Source organism: Rhipicephalus microplus, chromosome 6 (genome assembly GCF_043290135.1).
Source record: "Rhipicephalus microplus isolate Deutch F79 chromosome 6, USDA_Rmic, whole genome shotgun sequence".
NCBI lineage: Eukaryota > Metazoa > Arthropoda > Arachnida > Ixodida > Ixodidae > Rhipicephalus > Rhipicephalus microplus.
Window position 1 is genome coordinate 96,578,146 of NC_134705.1, and position 26,138 is coordinate 96,604,283.

Consider the following 26,138-nt stretch of genomic DNA (forward strand, 5'->3'; position numbering starts at 1 on the left):
CCTTACAGTCGACTCCCGTTAATACGAAGTTCACGGGAACCGCAAAAAACTTCAAATTAAACGAACTTCGAATTAAGCAAAAAGCACTAAAAACGGTACTTTTATTAGTTTAAAAGCACGACAGTTTTGAGGAAAAATAGTCTGTCATCTTCTTCTGCTTGCCGAATCTGGCTGCGGCTAGCAAGTTTTGTAAGGAATACACGTGTTGAAGTGCTTCTTCGGCGTTGTGTTCTCCAACAAAAAACCGCTGCGCAAGAGCAAGACCCGCAGCTACATCGGCAGCCCTCGGTGGTGGCTCATTTCCGATGTTGTCGTCATCATCGTCATTTTCAGGAATGCAGTCATGGGGCCGAACCATCTGCACGATTTCGCTGTCCGTTAGTGGACCGCATGTTTCGACGTTGCTGTCCACAGCGAGATACTCGTCAAAACGGGCGTCACCGAGAGCGGCGCGAAAGCTACCGTCGTCGAGCTCATTTGTTCGCACTTCCACTGGCGCACAAAGAGAAGCATACCCCGAGTTTTCCATGAAACCACAGGCCCGGAAACAATTGGCGATGGTTTCTTCTTTCACGCGGGTCCAAGCTCGCGCTAGCATGTTGATGGCACTCAGCAAACTCACCTCGTATTGCGACGAGTTGTCCATGCACAAAAGCATGCGCTCGACGAGATGCTGCCTATACAATACCTTCACATTTTTTATTATGCCCTGGTCCATGGGCTGCAACATGGACGTCGTGTTTGCTGGCAGGTACACAAGACGGATGGCACTCAAGGCAGGTACGTTCATGTGGGCACTACATTGGTCCACAAGGAACAACACCTTACGGCTTGATTGCGCGAACTTGCGGTCGATTTTGGTGATCCAGCCCTTAAATATATCGGATGTCATCCACGCCTTTCTGTTCGAGGCATAATCCACAGGAAGCGTCTTCACGCCTTTAAAGCACCTAGGCTTGGCAGCCTTCCCGATCACAAGCAGGCGACACCGTTTTGTGCCAGTCATGTTCGCCGCGACTAGCACTGACACTCTCTCTTTGCTTCTTTTGCCTCCAGAACAGTCGTCGTCTTTAAATGTCAGGGTCTTGTCCGGTAGCAGCCGATAAAAAAGCGCAGTCTCGTCTGCATTAAAAATGTCTGCCGGCTGGTATTCTTCGAGGTACTCGCGAAGCTTGCCCGCTTTCCATGTCAGGCACGTTTCCTCATCGACTGACGCCTTCTCCCCACACACGCTTTTAAAGATCAAGTCGTGGCGATGTTTGAAACGCGTAAGCCACCCATCCGAAGCAGCGAAGTCGTTGATGCCCAACATTTCAGCAAGCGATGACGCTTTTGCCGTGACGACTTCACCACTGAGAGGAAGTTTGTTGTTTCGTGCCTCTCAGATCCAAATCAGCAGTGCTTCCTCCAACTCGGGGTAGGCGCCGGTGCGCAACCGCTTCCGCGATGTCTTGAATTTTTGACTTTCAAACGCATCCAATATTGAGCGCTTATTCTTTATGAAAGTCGACAGCATGTTAGGCTTAATGCCGTACTTTCTTGCAATGTCTTGTTTGGCGGTGCCTCCCTGGTCAACTTCCTTCAAGACTTCGACTTTCGTCGCTAGGTCTAGTGTTCGATAAGGGCCACGAGTTGCCATTATCAAACGCACGTCACCACCACAACACTCAAAATCAGAAGCACGAAAACACGTGTGGAATCAACGCAGCGCGCGGGTGATGCGGTGACACACTCGAGTCTCGACAAAAGTCAACTAAAGAGTCAGTCGATGCCGCCGATGCGATTCGCCAGCGTTAAAAAGATTGCCGCTTCAAGATCTGTGGCGCTGCGGACAGTAGTGATGGCGAAGACACCAGCGCGGTCCGGCAGATGTTTTGGCATATGAAAAGTTCCCCATTTTACTGTAAAATTACGGTCGCGACGAGACTGTCGATTGAAAAAACTTCTAATTAACCAATATTATGGGTTTTTAACTTCGGATTATCGAGCATTTTTTTCTATACGATTGCATGCAAAATTGATGGGACCACTTGCTCATTTCTAATTAACCGAAACTTCCAATTAAGCATCTTCGAATTACCGGGAGTCGACTGTATATGTATTTACTGGTCAATTTTATTTCGTTACAATGAGGTTTAATATGCATGGTTTCCAATGGAGCTTTCAAGGGGAATTTTATTTACTTCTTTACATTCATTATTTCGTTATATCCCGTTACGTTATGACAAGGTTTGAGTGTATATGACATCATTTGTTTTGGATGTTGTACCTCTACGAAAGCAAAGTGGATAAGGCTTTCTTGGCCCCAATTACATAAGCTGTGCTGTGTGCACCTAGCTGGTTTTGGCAATGCCATTTCTCACGGTGGTTCGCTTGGTCTTGATAACAAAATAATTTTGGCGTAAGTTCACATTGTAGGCTGCGAACCGGGCACGCATTATCGCGTTAGAGGGCGGCCAACCTCTATTCTGGTGCCCAGTGGGTGCCCTAGATCTAATAAAATCTCAATATAATATTGCTGCAGATACCGATGCCATTATTACTGGACCATCAACCTCACCCTGCTAATAAACACCCTTCGACTTCAACCGTAACAGTTTTGTGGCGGAGGTGCTGGGTAATTGCCCAAGACGACGGGGCCACTGCCGCTAGGTCCTCGCCGAAGCCGGCGCTTTGCGCGACTGCCTCCAACACTATTGGAACTCGCGATGTCAAATGACGATGACCTACAGTCATCTTCAACTCCTTCGGCGCGGACACCCGGTGTCTGGATGCGTCAGTTGGAGCGACGCCCTTTCTCAGGGATACCCTGCGAGGACGTGGAAGAATGGTTGACACAATACAAACGCGTGAGCAAGTGCAACGGCTGGGATGCTACGGCTCAGCTAGAGTATGTTGCTCTCTTCCTGACAGACACTGCTCTTGTGTGGTTCGAGAACCACAAAAAGTCGCTAATAACCTGGGATCACTTCGCTATCCAACTCACAGAGTGCTTTGGGGATTCCACTGTGAAAAGTAAGCGAGCCGAGCAGACATTACTTCAGCATGCTCAAGTGCCTGGTGAGACTTGTACCACGTACATTGAGACAATCCTGAAGCTGTGTAAGACGGCGAATCCTCGTATGTTTGAAGAGGAGAAAGTCGGGCATCTTCTGAATGTTATTGCCGAAGACGTGTATACCTACTTGATTGGCTAGGAGAGTCTCGATTCGGTAGCGGACGTGATCAATCATTGCTGCACATTTGAGACATTGAAGGTACACCGTATCACGCCAAAGTTCAGTAGGTTGGCGAATGTTGCAACGGTGGAAGGCATTGAGAACAGCTACAGTATCCATTGGGACCTTGTGACCTCTGTGAGGCAAATTGTCTGTGAGGAACTCGAGCGACACAGCAAATCAATGAGCGCCGTAAAGGCCGAAGAGTTCGGTTGCGTTTTTAATCAACCTCACGAAGCTGTGCCGGTGGTTTCTTCGCTGTCGGCTATGCCAGGCGTTGCAGACAGTCGAACCGATCCCCTACAACAGCACCACCATACGTTTCCTGACGACGTGACGCATGACCAACACGCTTATCGTGGTACGGCCACGAATCAGCACTTGGAAGATCATATCTACTACTCGCAGCGTCCGAGGGCGGCTTATCCCGAAGTCTACAACGTCGGTCCCCCTTCACCTGTTTGCTACAGCTGCGGTGCGATAAGACACATCACTGGTTTTTGTCGCCTTCGCCGCCAGACGAGGTATAGCCCACCACTGACTTGGCCTAACTTTAAAGGTGTCAACGATGACCATTGGCTGGCAGAACATCAAGCAACAAACACTACAAGCTCGCCACCCAGGAATTCCTTCCGCCATTCCAACAGGAGGAGTGACTCGCCAGCATCAGACTGCAGCCTGACGTCACCAACCAGTTGCTCACGTCGTTCACCATCCCCACAGCGACGTTTTACACCACCGCCTCTATCGGGAAACTAGCCGGCGCGGACGATGGAGGTAAGGTCGCCGGCCCGTCTCCATCTCTGCAAACTGCTCCTCTTCCTATTGTGATGTCCCAAAACAAAGTGTGTGTGTTAATTGATAGTGTGCCTGCAACTGCATTAGTGGATACTAGTGCTACGGTTTCCGTCATGAGTACCACATTCAAAGAACGGCTTGGTCGGAAGGTTATGTTCCTGTGGAGTGGAGGTGTGTGACGTTTCGTGGTGTCAGCGGAGACTGCCTCGTTCCTCTAGGTATTTGTGTCGCAAGTTCTTTGTTTGGCGCTGAATATCTCGTCACGGAATTTTTCATATTACCGCAGTGCACTCATGATGTGATTCTCAAGATCGACTTTCTTCAAGATTGTGGTGCTTCTGTTAATTGTGGCACGGGCCAAATTACGGTGAATAACGCACTTTTTTCTACGTTTGCTGAAACATCTTTACCATGGAAAAACTGTTTCGTCGTGTCGAATGATTCTCTTTTAGCACCGTGGTCTTTATCCTGTGTTCCTGTTAATCTTGCTGTTGCCCACCTTTCATCGTTTGACGTGCAAATTAAACCACTTGCGACGGGTTGCATGAAAAAAAAATGTACTCGTGCCTCGTTCTCTCGTGACAGTTGTGAACAGCGCCTCAAGCTTATGGCCTTTCAATTGTTCTTCGGTGCCTGCTGTTATTTCGTGTAATATGAAGCTTGCAGAGTTCGACGAAATCACATACGGCACTATTACCGTTTTAAGCGAAGAGCAGCAGTCTGAAACAAGTGACACCCAGAGAAGCAGTTCTGAAGAACAGATATTAAGAATGATCAGCAAGTCGCTACCCTCACATGAACGCCACACTCTTGCACAAGTCCTTACAGCACATCTTTCGATGTTCGATTTCACACAAGGTGACACGAAGACTTCACTACCGCGTTCCCGTGCTCATCACAGAATTGACACCAAATCTGCACACCCCATTCATCAAAAATTTTATTGCGTGTCGTCGAGAGAGAGGGCAGTGATAGCTGAACAGGTCACCGATATGTTACAGAAACGTGTTGTCCAAGAGTCATCTAGTCAGTGAGCGGTGCCTGTGATCTTGGTAAGGAAGAAGGATGGATCATGGCGCTTTTGCGTTGACTATAGAAAACTAAATCTGGTCACCAAAAAAGATGTGTATCCGCTTCCTTGAATTGATGACGTCATTGATTGCCTGCATTCCACTGCCTACTTTTCGTCACTGTATTTGCGATCAGGGTATTGGCAAATACCCATGCACCCAAACGACAAAGAGAAAACGGCCTTTGTGACACCTGATGCCCTTTATGAATTTAATGTTATGCCGTTTGGTCTTTGTAATGCATTGGCAACATTCTAACAATTTATGGACACAATACTTCAAGGACACAAATGGGAAATTTTTTGTGCTACCTAGATAATGTGGTGATTTTTGGCAGCACACTGAACGAGCATAACAGACATATTAGTTTTGTTTTAGATTGCATACAAAAGGCCGGCTTGATCCTAAACTCTAAGAAATGTCATTCAGGTGAAACGAAGACAGTAGTACTTACACATCTCGTTGACAAAAAAATGGAGTAGGCCAGACCCACGGAAAAATCGAAGCCGCCAACTCTTTCGAACCACCAAAATCGGTGCGGGAATTGAGAAGCTTCTTGGGCCTATGCTGATATTTTCGTCCTTTCGTTTCGAGGTTCGCCGACGTTGTGCATCCCCAAACATGTCTTCTTCAAAAGGACGTCTCTTTCAACTGGACTTCAGCTTGTGACGATGCGTTCCTCCAGCTAAAGTTTCTACTAACATAGGGGCCCATACTGCTTCACTTGGATGCGTCCTTGCCAACGGAAGTGCATGCTGATGCTAGTGGCATCGGCATCGGTGCTGTACTTGTGCAGCGTCATGAAGGAGCTGAGCACGTAGTGGCTTATGCCAGTCGCTCTTTCAACAAAGCTGAGCGCAACTATACCGTAACAGAACAAGAATGCTTGGCAGCTGTTTTCGCGGTACACAAATTTCGACCTTATATTTATGGACATCGGTTCACTATCGTTACCGACCATCACGCTTTATGCTGGCTCGTGAATCTTCGTGACCCAACTGGTCGACTGGCCCGTTGGACTCTTCGACTTCAGGCGTACGACTTCATCATCTCGTTCAAGTCTAGACGCCGCCATGCAGATGCCGACTGTCTCTCCCGCCTTTCCCTGAAGGCGACCGAGTGTAAAGAAGACAGTCTTGACGTTTGTTTTGCCTCCATTTCTTCCACATTCCCAGACTTAAGTACTTTCAAGAAAGAACAAGAGGCTGATATTAGCTTGGAGCCATTACTTGTCGCGGCACCGCGTCCTCGAGCCACCGGCCGCTCTTGTGCCCGTGACGGCCTTCTACACGTCGTCAGTCCCTAGTGGGATCATTGTGTAATGCCTATTAGAGCAAAAAAGAAAAAAATGTGACACTAAATTTATAGCGTGCATTTTATTTGCCTGTGAAATCTGGAAATGTTGCAGCAAGCAATAGCGAGACATGCACGCCTTCACCTTCAAAGATTTCTTTTTAACGTGCTGTGATCAGTTTTTGCAAATAAAATTTTGAGTTCAGTGCACCTCAAGTATTTGCGACAAGATCGGGCTATAGGTGGCAGAATTGTCTTGACGCAAGTGTGGGTAGGCGGTTGCTGACATGTATACAAATACACGACGGGTCGCTTCGTTGCATGCGGTCTGAGCCGATTGTCGGCGAATAAGATGCATTTACTGCAGTTTACTGGTATTATCTATGTTCCTTTGTTCTGAATCAGTGCATGGAGCCTATAAAATATTGCAATTATTGCAATATAGCGAGTAAAGTGCATTCTGCCTTTCAAAGGGATGCGTGCCCAGAGGGACTGTCTGGGCTCTTTCGCACTAAATCACACTTTTGCTGAGTTGTTTATTCGTGTTTAGGTTGTGTTCAGCCTGCTACACTCTACTGTAGTGCGACTGAACTACCTATTTACTCCTTTTCATCTGCATACAACAAAAAAGAAAGAAAGAAAGATCGCAGAAAGTTGTATATCTGCCCAGCAAGTTCAGTACCATTTTTCGCACTTATACGCATATTCTTCATGAAATGTGGTACATTCAATAAGTCTAGTCAGGAAAGATTAGTTGCTGACAGTGCTTTGTGCTACACTGCATTTACTAAAATTACGCGCATGTAAATCAGAAGAAAAGTTTCATCAATAGATTACTTGCATGACGGTGCTACAAAAAAGGTCTGGTTATTTTGTGGGACTAGCACATTCTCTTTTTTTTTTTTTTCGAAAATGATTGCTGTCTTCCATTGATCAATAACAGTCCCACATAAACCTTAAGACAATGTAAGAAAGATGAGATCTTCAGCGAAGTTATATAACACTACATGTAAGACATGCCATCTGAATAAATTTTGAACGTCTGAGCTCTTTAAAAGTGTTCCTAAATCAAAGCACACGGTTGCACACCATAACTCTATTTTAAGTACAGTTTAAATACCGAAGTGTCACAGTTTATGTGATTATAATATTTCTATGTAATGGCACCATGGCCAGATAAACAAAATTAATGCTCCTTGCATAAAGATAAACTACAATGCTGTAGTTGTATACCTACTAACAGCGCACAAGTGCGTGGCCTAGAGCCTTGTTTTTGTATACAACCGAGTCGCTCAAACGCTGCCTTCACGCACCAATTAATTTTCCCTCAAGTTTGGTAGGATGCCAAGAACATTTTATGATGTGCTTGAAGCAGAAAGTGGCATTTACTCTGAAATTATTCTGGTGAATGGAGGGTGCTACGACAATAAAGAGCACTCTGAAAAGTTGCGCTCGCCGATCTTATTATAATAGATTAGCAGCCGAGCAATAACAAATGCTTTCTTATGTCATTCCAGGCATACGTACAAGCAGTTACACTCGCGCTGAGAATCAGATAAACCACCCTTCGAGAACATGCATAACATACGTGCACACAGAAACACGATGTACGTGGCTAGCTGACGACGCATGGAGCAACCCACACGCACGCGCTTCAGCCAGTTGCCGCCAGGCAGCGATTCCATTCGACCTCGCGGCCAATACCCATGTAAAATATTTTAAAAAACAGACAAAACAAAAAAATCACAGCATATCCACGGAGTGAATGATGATGAGTGGGGCAAAGCGTCCGTCAGCCCGTTCGTGCTTCCGTCTGTCCGTGCATTCGTTTACGAGTCTGTCCACCTATATTTCTGTCTGTTCGTGCATCAATCCGTCCGTAAGTCCGCTCGTCTATCTATCCGCCCATTGGTCTACTCGTCTGTCTGTCCATCCGTCTGTGCGTCCATCTAGTGAACACTCCAAGTACTGCCATCTCCCATTTCGCATTCCCTGTGGCACATACCGCTCTAGAGCGGGTATGTGCCACAGGGAATGCGAGATGGGAAATGGCAGTACATACCCGCTCTAAAGCGGGTATGTGCCACCGGTGGCTACGTACTACTACATACATACAATCAAAGTATGGACAGACCCAACCCTTGAAAGCTTCGCCCCTAAAATATCATCCGGACACTCATCCTTCCTTTCTCATGGAATTGCCCATTAGCGTAACGGAGGCGTAGCAAAAAATCGGATTGTGCCACCAATTAAGTCATGCATTCAAGCGCACTACTAGCGACCATCAACCATTGACACCACCATAAGAGATGTGCGGGCCATTTTTTTTAACTCTTGGTTGTTGTAAGTAAATATTCATTATAGAGTGCACTCACACTTTTTTGTCTGTTTGTTGGTTAGTTTTGACATAGGATTTTCAGTGGTCATCTGCATGCCAGTCTACTTACAATCATGTAAATATATGAACCTGATAACAGTTGATCTCTTTGTCATGTCATTGCAAGCACACGAGGTTCCATGTAAATACTTTGAATAGACACTCACTACTGGAATGAATTTTATGTGGACGTTGCAGGAAAAGAACAAGAACAACAAAGGCCGAGGCTGAAGGAGAAGCTGGTGAGCTGAACATCAATTTTCTTTCTTGGTTTGTCTCTGTGGGAGTGAATGTACTGGCACCTTCGATAGTGCTGTCATGCACTTTATAAATCGTCTTAATTGGTAATCTTGTTAACGAATTGATGACGTGTGATGCAATCGGGTTTGATGCAGGGCTCGCCATATAAGCACAGCCCTGCTCTTTTCTCCAGTGGGTAACATCAGGGTGCACTTAGTTTGAAAGATCATTTTATCGGTTGTGAAACCATAGTCGTGGAGTAGAGAGTCCTTGTTGGGCTTTCCTTTCCCCCTTATTTTCTCCTCTCTCTCTCTCTGCTGCGTGAGTGCTTTCACTCAATATAAATTGAAATGTAACTGCACCTTGTGTTGGGTTCTAATTGTTCGACATTTTAGCGGGCTGCCTGTGGAACAGCGTGTGGTGGCAATTCAAAACAGAGCCTCAAATACATGTGTGTAGTTCTGGGCAGTAGTTATGGCTCTTGGCAACATTACTCTTGTGTTTGAAAAGTGTCTCTTTGGTACTGCACTCACACCTCGTTATAACAAAGTTGCATCCTATAGCAACTAAATTTATTATACCCAAAAATTCATCATAAAGGTATATTTTTAAGACTATATGTGTTGCAAGACTAATTTTACTTTACTTTGTTATAACCAATATCTTGTTATATCGAGGTTTCAGTGTACTAGTGCGAGCCAGAAAATCACGCTGAGGTTGTGTTGACAATGCGACACGGTTATTTTTCACGATTGCAAAAGCTGATGTCTTATTTGGCTCTTGCTTAGCATGATGTCTAAGCCTGAAAGCTTGAAGATATAACGGTATAATAAATGGTGGCTAATGTGTGGCTGCTAACGGGTAGTTCTCTTTTTTACTTTGTCGCTTTTGTCTTTTCTGCACAGCTTTCTTGTGTCTTAGTGTCCTGCCTCTTCTCACGACATTTGCAATTTCGACAACCAACACAGCTTTGCAAGTGCACTTGCCTGTGTGCGTATAGAGAAATAACACTCATACCTTGATATAACGAACATAGATATAACAATATTATTGGTTATAATGAAGTAAGTGAATAGCTTTGTCACAGATGCAGTGTTACGAATATATGTTTTTGACAAATTTTTGGTTGTAACGAGCCATTTTCATGGCAGATGTGACTTCGTGAAGTTTGATTGTAGAACAATTTGAGTGTCTTAGTCAAGTACTGTATTTACTCACATAATACTCGCACTCACATAATTCTCACACCCCTAGCATTGCCCAGCAAAATTTTTATCCTTTTGCTTTTTTTTTTTCAGCAGTCAATTTCAGCAGTTATGTCATCTGCTGCTTCCAATCACTGATGATGATAGCACATGACAGCCTAGCGCCATCTCTTAAAGGAGCCCTTCAACACTTTTTGAGCATGGTCAGAAAACGCTGCCAATCGGTAGTAGAGGCTTTTGACAACACGCGAGCCAAATATTAGAGCTCAGCACGAGGCCTGGAATTCACAATAAATTATCAAAATCAGCTAAAAAATAGCTTTTTCTTCTCCTGATAAATCACGGAATATGCCCAAAAATCACACGTAGCAAGCCCATCTATCAGCCATTGGCTCATTTGAACAGGGCGCGCTCCCTCGTAATAAAGATCGCCACGGGAGGCCGCTACTTGTCCACGCATGCGCGGGCGATCACACTGGAAAAGCCGTGCATTCGAAGAAAGAAAAAGAAAAAGTTCACAAGGTCACGGGGCGCACGTGACGTTTCTCTGTGGCCCTGCCATCTCTCCCTGCTTAGCTTCCAGCGCTTTCGTCAGGACGAGAGAAGAGAGAATGCGATTGCAGCGTGTGACAAATCTTCGTAACACCGCTCGTACTGGACGGATTCTTAACATTTTTGCAGCGTTGAATTCCTCACGTGAGGCAATCAGTTCTTCCAGTGAATTCATTCCATGGTTACTTGAAAAAGTGTTTCAGGGCCCCTTTAAGCAGTATGCATACTGTCTAATCCAAGCCAAGCCAAAGTGGCAAGTGCGCATTGCGGCTTGTGTTCGTTCTGTGGTTACCCTATGGGGGGATACGGAAGCTGCACAGCTGCTTTCAAGTTGAAAGTGAACAATAATGCAGTAAACAATGACAACAGGACTGCCGGTAGGCAGTTCGCTGTCAGCGAGTTTTTTGTTCACTACTGGCGACAGCAGCACAAGGAGCTGAAAGCCACCAAGACGCATTGGGCCTTGGTGTGCCTAAGACTGGGATGGATGGTAAAACTTTATTCAGTCAGAAGGCAACTGTGAACGATTCTGTGTTAGATAAGCCATTAGTATCATCCCAAGGTTGATGTCATACACTGACCTTTAGCTGGCTGCCGTTGACTGACAAATGCTAACACTACGGCTGCAAGCTTTGCGTACGGAATTTTTTTACTATTTGCTTGCAGCTTTTGTGTCTCAAATAATTATTGCCTTGATTTGAACCTGTGATTTTATTGTTAAGACTTTGTTAGTACTCCTCAAAGCTTGTGGTTAGTTGCTGGCGTGAGAATCCCGATTTGCGGCCACTTCGTTATCTTTTTCTCTCTGTACGTTTTCGCGGGAAGTTTTTCTCGTGTGATTCTCGCACCCCCCAACTTTTAATTCATTTTTGGCGAGAAAAGTCCGAGGATTATGCGAGTAAATATGGTATGCTAGCACCATTTGCTAGGGCCATTACGAAAATGTTGATATAGCATTCAGTTCTACGTTGTGTCCAGAGACCACTTTTACTGGTCTATTTTGCCCACTAAGTAATACGTACATGACTGCTGCTGCTTGTGAATCTCAAAAGTGTGTCGTGTTTGCCGAGGCTTTCCGATTTTCGTTTCCTCGGTTTTATTCTGTCACTGCCTTGCAGAGGAGTCACAACTGGATCAGATTCCTCCTTGCCAAGAAATTTCAGCGCACGACTCTCCTATTGTGGCTGTCAAGGTATATAAATGTGATCTAGCTGACATTACTGCTTGCAAGCTTTTTGTTCATTCTAACATTGTTGGTGGCACTACTGCATTGCATCTTGAGTAATTAAATGTCCGTTGACCCCTCACAACCTGAAATTTCTTTGCTTGACAGAGTTCTTACAAAGTGCAGCCGAAAGTGTTTCTAAAGGTTCTGAGATTGCAGAAAATTTTTTTTAGTTTTGGGGCTCTCAGAAAAGAGTTGCTTATGGAACAGACGGGCACAGTCCACTCTGCGATGTAACGGACATGTGGACACTTAATAATAGCCTTTGTGTGACAGCAAGAAATGTTCACTGAGACATTATACAAAAGACAGCAATACTTCATTGGTCATTCTCACTCCATCATGTAATACCTATCTGGGGCATCGTAATGTTATTCTGATATAAATAATTTTCAAAAATATAGCGCAGACACATACTTTCACGCATGCACGCACTCTCACATACAACCACCAAAGGCGTCCAGTGCTTTTGATGATTGCATGTGGGGCTGTGTGCAATTGTGAATGTGCCATTTGCAAGCACAAGAATCACTCAAGAACGCCGCACAAATGTGGTCCCTTTTGTTTATAGCATGCAGGAAACACACAACAGGCCATCTAATGCGCGAACTCTCATGGAATCGAAGGGCTCATGCTTTCATCTATGTCTTGAATAGAAAAGCCCCAATTGTCGAGCTAAGCATTTCGGAAGCCTCTTAGTACATTGCAGAAGATCCATGACGAGATGACCAGTGGTCGTAATAAGCAACAAAGTGGTGGGTGTTCTCGATGAACTCAGCTAGTCGAAAGCCCCTAAGGGGTTAAACGAAATGATGATGAGGACCTTGTTGTACCACAGGTCGCTGTCATCATTACAGCTTCGCTGTCCAACCTTTCTGTCACAGTGTGGAACTGGCCAATATTTTTTCTTTTTTTGCTTGCTTCTGGCTCTTTTTTTTTTCCTTGCAGCTTGTTGGGCACTACGTGTATTCCTGTTCCAACGACTGTTCAGCCCGTCGTCACAACCTCCTGGTGAGCCAACGTTTCCCATCTTGAAGTGACGATTGTGTGGTGAAACCAATTCCGCTCGTTTGCTGCACTGAGACTCTTGTGCCTCAATCCAAAATATGCTCTTAACCTATCTCTTCCTACTAATTGGCATCACCAATGGCACCGCACGCAGTTGACGATAATTTTTTACAGAAGAAAAGCTGGACACTCATTGTTTGTCCATCACGATACAGTAAGTGAGTTTTATGCCAGCATGTGGACTGTAGCTGAAGCACTTAGCTTTCAATAGCTTCTACCATAAAGTACGAGTTCCGTCACATTGGGTGCACATTGTCAAGACTCTAAACAAAGCTACTGAGGGCCACATTTGTTGTGGGGTGAACTGTGGCCGCGAAAAATACAATCGTAGCATCCATGCAGTTCTGAAGACACGTCTACGGCCTACATGCAGAGTTGAAACTTCGAAGTGCCACATCAGTGGCTAAATAAACTTGTCTCACTGATACACAGCCGCGGAAGAAGAGTACGCAGTTCTGTAGGCGTGTGATGAAGATGGAACTGCTGCTTGTCACAGACTTGACTACAGGTGAACCCCGTCAGAAGGACATAACCCATGAGGCCGTTCTCTGCTTTTTTGTGGGGCGTCTCTTAAAAGCTGGGTGCCACGTGTGCATTTTCTTATGAACCCCCATTTCGATGTTGGGCCCAGGGATGTGTCAATTGTCTGTTACACCAGGGTCTCTTATAAAGGGGTTCGACTGTACTAGTATTTGAACTTGCTTTAAATTATTTGATATTATTTACTATTATTTATCACTTTGCTTAGCACCAAGGAAGTGACATTTGAAAGAGCCAATATGTACGAATACTCATGTTATTTCGCTGAAGAAAGGTGACAATTTGTATTGCGTATTAGGTGCCACAGCCCACCGTCTTACTCTTTTGTAGCTATGGTTAAATTGTTGTGTTCGCGCGCCCTGTTTATTGATTATTAACACTTCTTCCTCTTCCTATCGCTGCCGAGCTCTGCATTGTGGCTTTGATGCCCAGCCGTGGTGGGCACTTTTCGATAGGGTTTACACGAAAAAAATGCTCGTGTAATTTGTAACTTCAATTTAGGTGCTGGTTCCACTCTGACCACGATGTGGTCAGAGTGGAGCCGCTCTCTCACCTGAAGTGTGCTTTATTAACCATATCGTTATTTAGTCGTGTAAAAACCCTTAATAATAGATTAAAACATTCAATCTATTTGTTTTCTGATGGTTTTATGGTACAAATCTTAAGAGGCTTGTGTTTTTAGTTTGTTCATTTGTACACGTGTGTTTTCGCTCTGGCAAAATTTAAAAAAAAAAAAAACAGGATTCCAGCCAGTGTGTCATCTACCTGGGAAGCACTAAGACGGTGAATTCAATCGAAGTGCACAACGGAAAAAACCACCCTGCAGTGCTGTACACTGCTTCGCTTGACGGGCTTCTTCGATCCTATGACCCCGAGGTGAGAGTTTGTCGAAGTTAATGGCATAAACTAAGCTTGAAACTTTTTTGAATTCACTAGACACTTATGTAAGGCTGGCCACGATTCATAGATGATGTGGAACTTGCTTCATTACCTTGAATGATGGGGGTCATATTCTCATGTTTGCTGTTTTGATATCTACAACTGAACGTTGAAAATGAGTTCTTTAAAAAGCCATTACCAACTTTAAAGGGGCCCTGCAACACTTTTCAAGTAATCTACTGTCACCAAAATTTTTCAAATCCATGAAGTACGAACAGTGTCGTAGAGGTTTTTTGCATGCTTTAAGAGCTCTCATTCTGTTTTCTTTCATACCAGCAAGCGGGCTTTACACAGTGGGTTACTAGAAAGCTAAGAGGCCAAGAAGTTAGGTTCATTCGTCAAAGCACATTATGAGATTGAGCACCTTTATTTTTTATTGGAGCATGCCGCTTACCTTCAGTGTGATCGCGATCATGCTGCTACAATTCGATGCTTAATTTAAATCTAACACTATACAGTGAAATCTCAGTATAACAAACCCCACATTAACAAACTTTTCAGATTAACGAGCTTTTAAAAAGTTTTATGCCAACTGCTAATAGTTTCAATGTAAAATTATTTCACTGCTATGTACTTCAGAATACTCAACTTTACAGATTAAAGAGCATTAATATAGTTCTGCATTATATTAACAACACCTCAGTACCATGAACTCATGTTCTAAAATCCGTCGCTACAATCAGAGCGGTACCCAAGTAGACGACACAGCGAACGAATGCCTTGCTTCTTGGAAGACGCGCAACGGTGTGGAGGAAAGAAAAAAAAAAATATAAAGGATGACCTTTTTTTTATTTTTATTTAAACGCCTATGCTACAGGTTTACAAGCGCAGAGGTGAGGGGCGAGGGCAACAAGGGAGGGCAAGGTCAGCAAGGCAGAGCGGGAGTTGCAAGCATGGGCACGGAAAACCTGAGACAGCAAAGGAACAGAAAATTAAACGCAAGGAATTTTCTTTTGTAGCACTTTTCTTTTTTCGGAAGAGGTGATGACAGCCTCGAGGCTTTGGGTTTTTCTTTCTTTGTCAGTCACTTCTACATGTCCTCTAGGAGGCCTTATTTGTCAGTCGTGTCCATCTCTTTTAAAGACGATAGTCTTTCTTGGGGACCTTCGACGTGAAAATTTTCGTCTGTCTATCTGTCTGCACATTTGCCTGTTTGTCCACCCTTAGCGGTACCTTAAACGGCACCAAAGTGACCAAACCATACAAGAATTTTGCAAATACGTGCTATATTAAGGAAGTTACAAAAGCTAGAACATCGCATTCGGGTGGTTTCAAATTTTCGCGCGGCCTTGCCACCCTTTTTCAGAGGAAGGGCAAGGCGTGGCCCGTTGTCGTGACTCCGCACACTTTCGGCAATGTGACCAGACGTCAGCGACTGACGTCATCGGCAAACTCAATCAGTCGCAACGCACTTCCGTTTGCTGCTATGCCTGGTTGTTTACTGTTTACCCGGTGCCAATGCTTCTCCGCAGCCCAGTCGCTCAATTTGCAGCCAACAACTATTTCAGGAAAACTGCGTTCCAAAACCCGGACATGAAGTTGGCCTGATATTTCTGGAGTTCGATTGTTTAGTAGCACACTGTCGCGCCATCTGGGAGCAGCAACACAAAACACAAATATTGCGCCTAATAGTGGGTGTGCTGATCAATAGGTGGCATGACAATCTACTCACTTTCAAAAGCTGGCTCAGTGAAGTTTTCCAATTTCGATGCATAGAGCCTATAAGGAGTTTCGCAACTCATATGATTGAATAGCTCTGTCGTAGCTGTGGGTGGGAACAGGAACAGTCGTTGACATCACTACTCTTTGTTGAGACCTGGTTTAGACCAATCGACGAGCTGCGTGCTGCGTCACGTCGCCGATCGCCGAGTTGTCGTCACTGCGCTTGCAAAGAGCATTGGTCAGGCGTAGGAAAAGAGCGCAGAAATTCTTTTTCGAACTGGAGGCTCTGCGCGGTACGCAGCTCTGTAATATTCAGAAAACGAGATCGTTGTGGTCTACTCTACAAGTTACCGAGCTTGTTCGGGGGGTCTGAAAAAAAGTAGGAGCCTGTTAACTAACTTTTTAAAATATTTTGAAATATGATCTCGTCTAGAACACTGAAATGAGTGTTTATCCTCCTGATACTTGAGAAGGCAATTGCAGGTCGATTTATTATAAGCTTCTTTATTTAAGTCTTGAAGATCCTAGAAAACTGGAAGAAAGAATTGTTTCAGATGAGCAATGGCAAAAAATTAGCAAAATTGAATATTGTCAATGAATTCAATTTAATTTAAATTCAATTAATTTAAACTGCAATTTGCTCCAATTTGTGGAGAACAGCAACGATGCAGAAGGGTCAAGGATGGGGCGACACAGTCGCACTTTTGTTGGGGTGAGTGCAAAGAATAGTGGCACTTTGACAAGGTCAGGGGGCTTTAGCCTGTGGTGGCCTCATCAACTGCACGGGTCACAATGCTGAAATCGGCCAATGGCTGCGATCATTGTGCTTGTGACGAGGGCATTCTGGCTCACAACATCGTTAGTCGAAAGAAGAGTGAGCGATCGCTAGCCAACTTTGACATTTAAAGTTGCCCTAAAACACTTTTTCAAGTAGCCATGGAATGAATTCACTGGAAGAGCTTATTGCCTCACGAATTGAACGCCGCAAAAAGGATAAGAATCCATCCAGTGCTAGTGGAGTTACAAAGATTTGTCGCACACTGCGATCGCATTGTCTCTTCTCTCATCCCGACGAAAGTGCTGGAAGCTAAGTAGGGAGGGATGGTAGGGGCAAAAAAAAAAAAAAAAGGTAATGCGCACCTCGTCAGCTTGAGCGCTTTTTTCTATGTTTTTTATGTTTTCCCTTTGAATGCACGACTTGTTCAGTGCGATCGCGCCCGTGCGTGTGGACAAGTCGCAGCCTTTTGCGGGGATCTCTGTAACGACCGAGCGCGCCATGTTCAAATCAGCCAATGGCTGATAGATGGGCTTTTTAAAAAGTGATTTTTGAGGGTCTTTCGTAATTTGTCGAGAGAAGAGAAAGTAATTTTTAGCTGAAATTGATAATTTATTGTGAATTCCAGGTCGCGTGCTGTGCTTATAATATTTGGCTCGCATGTTGTCGAGAGCCTTTACTACTGATCAGCATCATTTTCTGACCATGCTGAGAAAGTGTTGCAGGGCCCCTTTAACTGTACATTCCACGCCAACTGCTGTGCTGTAGTGTTTAACTCACGTGTTTGCTGAAGCTGGACTACTGATTGGCATCATTTTCCTGACCGTGTTCGAGAAATGTTGCAGGGCCTTGTTTAGTGAGGAGCGAGAGGCCCCTGAATATTGGGACTCATTAAAGGGACTCTGAAACGGTTTCGACGATCTTGTACAAACATCATGACCAAGTCCTAAGGGTCATTTATAGACCGATTTAAGCCCTCTGCGTAAAATGTGTTACAATGCTTTAAAGCTGCGAATCGCTGCAAATCGTTATGACTCATTATACGCATTTTTTACTGCCCAATCACAGAACGACATGCTCTGGTAGCCACATCACTGAGGCTGCTCATTTGATTGGTTCTGGTACGTGTAAAATCGGCTGGTAGGGGGGCAGCACCCGTCGGGGCAGAGATCAACCGCCCTGAAACCTTTGCCGCTGTTGCTAGGCGGCGTGCGTGCTGCCGGGTGCACTGTGTGATGGCCTCCGAGATTGCGCGCAACCTGTCGGCCTACAATATTGGAGAACTAGACTCGGGGGAAGCTCAAATCCCCGAGTGCATTCATGACTGCTCTGCGATCACCAGTGATGCCAGCATGTCTTACATGTTGAGGAAGCAAGGCAAAGGTGACAAGGAGTGTATGATACAATGGTCCGTAGCGGCCTCGCTGCACGGCTTGTTGCTAAATTTGTGGTGCAAATAGTTTGATGATGCTCTATCCTTAATGCCGACAAAAGTTCAAAAAGCCATTTCAGGGTGCTTTTAATGCTGGCTTACTTTTGGCATAATTTCCACTGCATGGCGAAAATGGCTATTGTTTCAAACGCAATACAGTTATCACACTTCAGAACATTTAAAACAGGTTTCGTTAGGTGTTTGCGAGTTTTTTTGGCCAACAACCTACCATTTTCTAAGACAGCAGAGCAAACAGTACAACAATGGAATGCAGTAAGAACTGTTATCTCCATGTCCCATTGCCGAAATTTTGTTGCATTTCATTATGTGCCCACTAGCCTAGTACCATCCTGTAAGCGTTGCCTCATTTTGTAAGGAGTGTGTGAATAATATTTCTTTTTTGCGCCTTGGGTGTTCTTTTCGCAGTTCCGTTTTCTGTTATTTTAGTATGTGGGGCTTCTTTCTTCTACAGACGGGGGATTGCTTTAACACCTTCAACGCGGAGTCGCCAATCATGTGCACTGCGCTGGCCTGGGGTAAAATATACCTTGGCCTCCAGACGGGATATGTTGCTGTGTTCAATGTCAAGGTGAGTAATTGCTAGCTCGATTAATTAGACGACACAAATGTCGGGGCTATGCCGGACAAAGAAACGTCTTCGTTGCATCTGATATTTGATATATACTTTCAAACCTCATTATATCAAAGTTGCATCTTGCACGAAATGCAGTTCGTTCTGTCGGAAAATTCGTTGTAAGGGTATATTCTAACACTGCATCTATTGTGAGACTTTTTTACAGCAAAAGCTGTTGTGCGATCAAAATATGGGTCACGCGGGGCACCGTAGTTGTCTGCCGCCGCCGGTGTATGTAGCCAGTATCGCAAGAAATAAGAAAAAAAACTTAGTAAATAAGAAACACCAAGAACACAACGGAATTCGAACTTGGGTCTGCTGCATGCCAGCCCAGTATTCTACCATTGAGTCACGTTGGTTTCAAACTCATTTTGAAACTGCCCTTTGGCAGGCTTAATGGCGGAAAAGGAATCGCGTTAATATTAGTAATAAGGCGTTTTAGAACATCAATGGAACAACCAGGCATCACACAATGCAAATTGCATTACGAGTCGGTCATACAATGCTCGAACCCATTACAAAACCTTCTTTTTGATAACCTAATAAATGTGACACATACCCACTTCAGGCATAATCCACTGCATGAACAATTGGCACAATATTCCTTGCAAGTTTTTAGCGGATACAACGCTTCTCAGAAGAATGACGAAGGATAGCATAATAATAGCTGGCCCACTACAAAAAACTGTGATTACCGTATTTACTCGATTCTACCGCGCCCTCGATTGTAACGCGCACCCGATTTCCACCGCGAAAAAAAAAAAAACGTAAGACATCGATTGCAACGCGCACCCATTTTTTTTTGCTGGCCCGCACGATCACACCACTCGAAAAAACGATTCCTTTCGGGATTGTCTTCCATTTAAATATGAGGTACGGGCGAAGCTTGTGCCCATCTGACGTGTAACAGAGCATTGCCGTCACTGTAGTTTTACCGTGGACCGATGTCAGCACGCGAACTTGCTTCGCCCCCTTCTTCTCGACAGTTGTGGTGCCAGGCATGTCGAAGTAAAGAGGCGTCTGATCGGCATTCCAGATTTGCCCAAGCAGGTAGCCATTGTTGTGCCGCAAGTTTAGGACGAACCTCTGAAAACTGTAAAGCTTTTCATCGTACTTCTCCGCAAAAGTTTTCGCATATGCATGTTCCTCTTCGGAGGGAAGAGCCTTTCCTCTTCATATAGTTAATTAGCCAGCACCTGCTCGCTTTAAACAGGCTCCGCATTAGACTTTTTTCTAAGACTAATTGCATAGCCCGCACTTGAAGCAGTTCTGTCGTCATGGGCCGCTCGCTCCTCAAGCACATACTCGCGGAGCAGCTCTTCAATTTGCGGAAACCGACCCTGCTGTGGTTCACTGAAGCCTTTGCGTGAAGCTTTGCTGTCGACAATCTTCTGCTTTTGTTTCCGCCGGTCCCGCACGCACGTTTCGAGAAGGACCGCGATGCGGCCCGATTTCCGTCCGTTTCTGCACACGCGATGACTTTTCTTTTAAAAGCGGCATCGTGGTGCACTCGAGTTTTTGGAGTCGGCCCTTCCACGTCGTCGATGCTAATGCACTACTAGATGACGAACTCCTCAGCACACGTACGAAGTGTCGCACATGGTAAACACATGGGCAGAAATAGCCGACGCACCATGCCACGGAGGAAGCCTCCGTGCACCATGCCGACGCACGTAGGGGGCGGCCATCTTGGATTTGCGATGGCAATAGATTGACCGTAATTTTTTTGTTCGTACTCGATTCTAACGCGCATGCGATTTATGAACTCGCTTAACCGGAAAAAAGGTGCGCGTTAGATTCGAGTAATTACGGTATTTATGGCGTAGTGGGAATCAAGCGTGCTTGTAGCAGTTACCCGAAGAGTGTTTAGAAAAGGCTTTGAAAGGCAGCTTTCACTGTGACTGTGCTGAGCATTCCGCGTAGGCCTGGCATTTTTTCATTTACTTTCATATAACCAATATTTTCTTTATATTTGGGTCCGCTATCTCAAGGTTTGAGCGTACAGTCGAACTAGCATATATCCCCTCCTGGCACAGTGTTCATATATGTGGGCACAACTTCGTTTTGCCAGCACTTTAGAGTAGTAACCAATTAAGAAGCAAGGTGCACTACACATAGCATGAATTGAACCTCCTGCACAGCTAGCTTGTATTTACGTAACCTCAAGGTACTGTGTATAACGGAAGCAGATTGGTTTGCTCGAAGCTCCACAATTTTTGACAGGTTGTTGAACCCACCATGATCTAGAACCTCGAAAAGCATCATTTTTATTTGCTCGTATTGATATGACTTAAAATTGAATATGCATACATTTGGATCCTGAGACTTAATTCTTTACAGAAAAAAAATGGAGCATAACCAATTGCAAAATGATAAGGCATTTGAAGATGCACTTATTACGACTAATTACTAAAGCTCTTACAAAATGAGATATCACGTAGTTCTATTTCTTCTGACAGAACGTTGACTGCATCAGAAACATGCTGAGTAACTTTGACACATCTTCAGAGTCGTAATTTGGATCGGAAAGGGGTGTTCAGCTGACATAATACGAATTTTTAGGTGTAATGAAAAAGTGTAAAATATTCTTCACTATATTTTTTATTCATAAAAACATTTTTTCATTCATAAAATATTTTATTTACTTATTTATCTATATATAGAACTATTGTGAATTCATTCATCTCATACGAAGTGTTCCAGCTTACCCGGATTTTTGTTTTGCTTGCATATAGTTGGGCCAGTCGGTTCTGCAGGTGGACGGTGTGGGTGCGCGTTGAAGAACAGGTCAGGGAAGACTGAATACACAGCATAACTTTTTCAACTTGTCTATCAAAAAGAGGGAAGCGTTACACGTATACACGCAAGCCTCTGTATAATGAAACTGGACATAACGAGATGTCCATTGTAACGATGTTAACAGAGAATAGTCTTGCTATAAATGTGGTGTTAAGAATCACCTCTATAACGAATTTCGGGTTCAGCGAATTTATTGTCATGTAAGATGCAACTTCGTTGTGAGGTTTGAGTGTACATTGAAGCAAATAACTCAGGGCCTGCAGATTACAAGTCACTGAGCATTCAAAAACTTGCGAGTTTCTTGAATAATAACAATTAAGCTATGCTTACTCATGAGTGTATGCATTTCAAAATCGATGTCGCTTTTATTACAAGTCCTACGGATTGATTGTGGTTGCGGTATATGACAGTGCACTGATGAAATTTTGGGGTGCACGAGCACCTCAGGCAGCAAGTTTCGAGATGATTGTTAAAATTACTCTTTAGGCTATTGTCATGTTCCCTTAGGTGCTTTTTAGGGCATAACCCAGTCTGCCCTCTATACTGTGTATACAGTGAAACCTCGTTAAACCGTACCTGCGTAAACAGTAGTTTCGTTTTAAAAGTAGTGAAGTCAAATCCCCGACTCAGCGGTCATTGAACATAATGCATTTTGTATCCGCATAAGCCGTACCAGCTTATCGCGTATGTACCGATTAATAAGTAGTTTTTCCAATTATTGTTGCGCACTCGCCACGGCATGTCGTCCCCCACTGGGCGTCCCGACAGAACAGCAAGCCCCAGAGATCGAAACACGCCTTGCTTATTTGTGTTGATGATGATGGCGGCTGTGTTGGTGAGCGCCATCTCTTGGATTTTTCTGCAACAAGAAGCACTCGGCCCGCTAGGCTTCTGGTGTTGTCCACGCGATGGTGCTTTGCACAAACACGCAAACACGGTGTGCGCTTGCTTTGCTTTCTGTGTTCCTTTGGCGCCGTGCATAGGTGTTCTCTGGTTGATCCGAGAACTCTGCTAGCTGAAGTGCTGGAGCGGCAGGGCGTTATGGAAGGCATTTTCTTCCCCGACTTCAGAGACGCAGATAGCAATGTGCAGACATCTCCGGACATGTCCGACGAAGCCATTGTTGCCTCGGTTGTCGAAGTGTCGCCAAATGATAGTGATGAGGATGACATGGAAAGCGACAACACGGGTGATCCAGGTCCGACAGTGGCCGAAGCTGCGCATTGCGTCAGCGTTATGCGGGTATTTGCCGAGAAGAGGGGGCTGGCGGAAAAGCTGGCTCACAGCATAAGCGAGTTTGAGGCCGCTGTTGTTGCTACTAGGCCGCCGCGTCGTCAAATGAAGATTACAGACTTTGTCACGCGAGTTAATAAATTACTGCACGCTTTTTGTTCTTTCATCGCACTCCCTGAAGGTTTCTTTTTTTGACAAATAAGTTAGCGACATGACGCTATTTCGGTTAAGCAGTACTACCGTTTAGTACGTACTTTTTTCGAGCTCCGGCCAACTACCGTTTAACGAGGTTTCACTGTACTTGCGTAATGAATGCACTTCTTTTTCCCGAGGAATCAAAGTGAAGTTGAGGGTGCGTTCATTACGCTGGAGAAATTTTATTAAGACTTTTTGGGGATGAGCAAAAGGTGCAATAATGCAAAAAAAGTTACCGTATTTACTCGATTCTACCGCGCCCTCGATTGTAACGCGCACCCGATTTTCACCGCGAAAAAAAAAAAAAAAAGTAAGACATCAATTGCAATGCGCACCCATTTTTCTCGCCGGCCCGCACGATCACACCACTCGAAAAAACTACGCCTTTCGAAAGCGTATTCTATTTAAATATGAGGTACGGGCGAAGCTTGTGCCCATCTGACGTGTAACAGAGCTTTCCGTCACGGTAGTTTTACCGTGGACCGATGTCAGCACGCGAACTTGCTTCGCCCCCTTCTTCTCGACGGTTGTGGTGCCAGGCAAGTCGAAGTAAAGAGGCGTCTGATGGGCATTCCCGATTTGCCCAAGCAGGTAGCCGTTGTTGCGCCGCAAGTTTAGGACGAACCTCCGAAAACTGTGAAGCTTTTCATCGTACTCCTCCGCAAAACTTTTCGCATATGCATGTTCCCCTTCGGAGGAAAAAGCCTTTCCTCTAAATAAAGTTAGTTAGCCAGCACCTGCTCGCTTTAAACTGGCTCTGCATTAGACCTTTTTCCAAGACTAATTGCATAGCCCGCACTTCGAGCAGTTCTGTCGTCACGGGCCGCTGTGCCGCTCGCTGCTCAAGCACATACTTGCCGAGCAGCTCTTTAATTTGCGGAAACCGACCCTGCTGTGGTCCACTGAAGCCTTTGCGTGAAGCTTTGCTGTCGAGAATCTTCTGCTTTTGTTTCCGCCGGTCCCGCACGCACGTTTCGGGAACTCCGAACGACCGCGATGCGGCCTGATTTCCGTCCGTTTCTGCACACGCCATAACTTTTCTTTTAAAAGCGGCATCGTGGTGCTATCGAGTTTGTGGAGTCGGCCCTTCCACGCCGTCGATGCTAATGCACTACTAGATGACGAACTCCTCAGCACACGTACGAAGTGCCGCACATGGGAAACACATAGGCAGAAATGGCCGACGCGCCATGCCGACGCACGTAGGGGGCGGCCATTTTGGATTTGCCGATGGCAATAGATTGACCGTAATTTTTTTGTTCGTACTCGATTCTAACGCGCATGCAATTTATAAACTCGCTTAACCGGAAAAATGGTGCGCGTTAGATTCGAGTAATTACGGTATGTCACTTAGCCTTTGGCGATTGACATACACGTACACTATTTGGAAACAGCTTACTTGCACTCATCTTCGGTGGTTGATGGCACTATTTTCTGCAAGTTGTCCCTGCAGTGCCTGCACACTCGATAAAAGCATTCCGCGACCTTTCTTTTTTCACAATCGTTTAACCGCAACAGTGGTATCTGATGTGATTTTAAGGGGCACCCGGAAGCGTGTGCTAGGTTGCACTTTGCCAACTTCGTGGCAACCTCGGACGACGGCCTCAACCACACCATCGACACTGCAGCAAGTAACCAACATTGCAGCAAGCTACCTCTGAAACATCAAAATAAACTGTCAGTGTGATGACGTTTATTGAACCGAAGAAGTCGCAACGATGTCGCAACGAAAAATGGCCGTACGACAAGTCTGGCAAAAGGCGGCCCAGGTTCTCGTGCAATCAGAGCACGGGGTTTTTCCTTCTCTTTGGAAGGCGCATACACGTTAGTGCGTATGCTCCACTACAATACCCCCCGGGTTGAAGAGTAGCCATCCTGGCGACTCAGGGAGTAGGCACAATGAGGGGGTCGTAGTAGGGCTTGAGACGGTCGACGTGTACGGTTTCGCGTTCTCGACAGCGCAAATCTGGCGATTGTGTTAAGGGCTCGATGATGTAATTCACCGGTGAGGTTGCGTCAACGACACGGTATGGACCATGGTACCGGGCCAGAAGTTTAGAAGACAGGCGAGGAACGTGCGGGGGCACCCAAAGCCACACGAGGGAGCCAGTACGAAACGTAGGCGCTATGTGATGAGCGTCATCATGTCGGGTTTTTTGTAGACCTTGAGCCTCACTTGTCATAGACCGAGCCAACTGACGGCAGTCTTCAGCGTATCTGGCGACTTCCGAAAGCGGGGAGCACTCCGATGCATCAGGGCGGTACGGGAGTATGGTGTCGAGTGGGTGGGATGGTTCGCGGCCGTACAACAGAAAGAACGGGGAAAAACCGGTAGTCGCTTGCGTCGGGGTGTTGTAAGCGAAGGTAACAAAAGGCAAGACAGCGTCCCAGTTAGTGTGGTCGGAGGAGGTGTACATCCTCAGCATGTCGCCAAGTGTGCGGTTGAACCGTTCAGTGAGACCATTCGTGTGTGGATGGTATGCGGTAGATTTCCGGTGGATGATGTTGCATTCAGCGAGAATAGCTTGGATGACCTCCGACAGGAACACTCGACCCTTATCACTGAGTAATTCCCGTGGAGCCCCATGGCGGAGAATGAAGCTGCGGAGAATGAAGAGTGCAACTTCGTGGGCGGTCGCTGCTGGTAGAGCTGCAGTCTCAGCGTAGCGTGTCAGATGATCGACGCCGACAATAATCCACCGGTTTCCAGAGCGACTATATGGGAGGGGGCCATAGAGATCGATACCCCCGCGGTCGAATGGGCGAGCCGGGCATGGGAGCGGCTGTAACATGCCAGTAAGGTGCCGCGGAGGTGTCTTGTTCTGTTGGCAAGTGGTGCAAGACTGAACGTATTTCTGCACAAAGCGATACATTCCTCGCCAG

General features: G+C 45.4%; 1 protein-coding gene across 7 annotated transcripts in view; it reads left to right on the plus strand.

The window, feature by feature from the left end:
- LOC119168525 (uncharacterized) overlaps positions 1-26,138 on the plus strand; it is a 126,924-nt gene that overhangs the window by 70,186 nt on the left and 30,600 nt on the right. For all 7 annotated transcript variants that reach the window (XM_075866237.1, XM_075866239.1, XM_075866240.1 and 4 more), the window contains 5 exons: positions 8,955-8,998; positions 11,872-11,945; positions 12,927-12,989; positions 14,328-14,462; positions 18,867-18,983. In XM_075866237.1, coding sequence (XP_075722352.1) covers positions 8,955-8,998; positions 11,872-11,945; positions 12,927-12,989; positions 14,328-14,462; positions 18,867-18,983 — 433 coding nt within the window. The remainder of the gene's footprint in view (positions 1-8,954; positions 8,999-11,871; positions 11,946-12,926; positions 12,990-14,327; positions 14,463-18,866; positions 18,984-26,138) is intronic.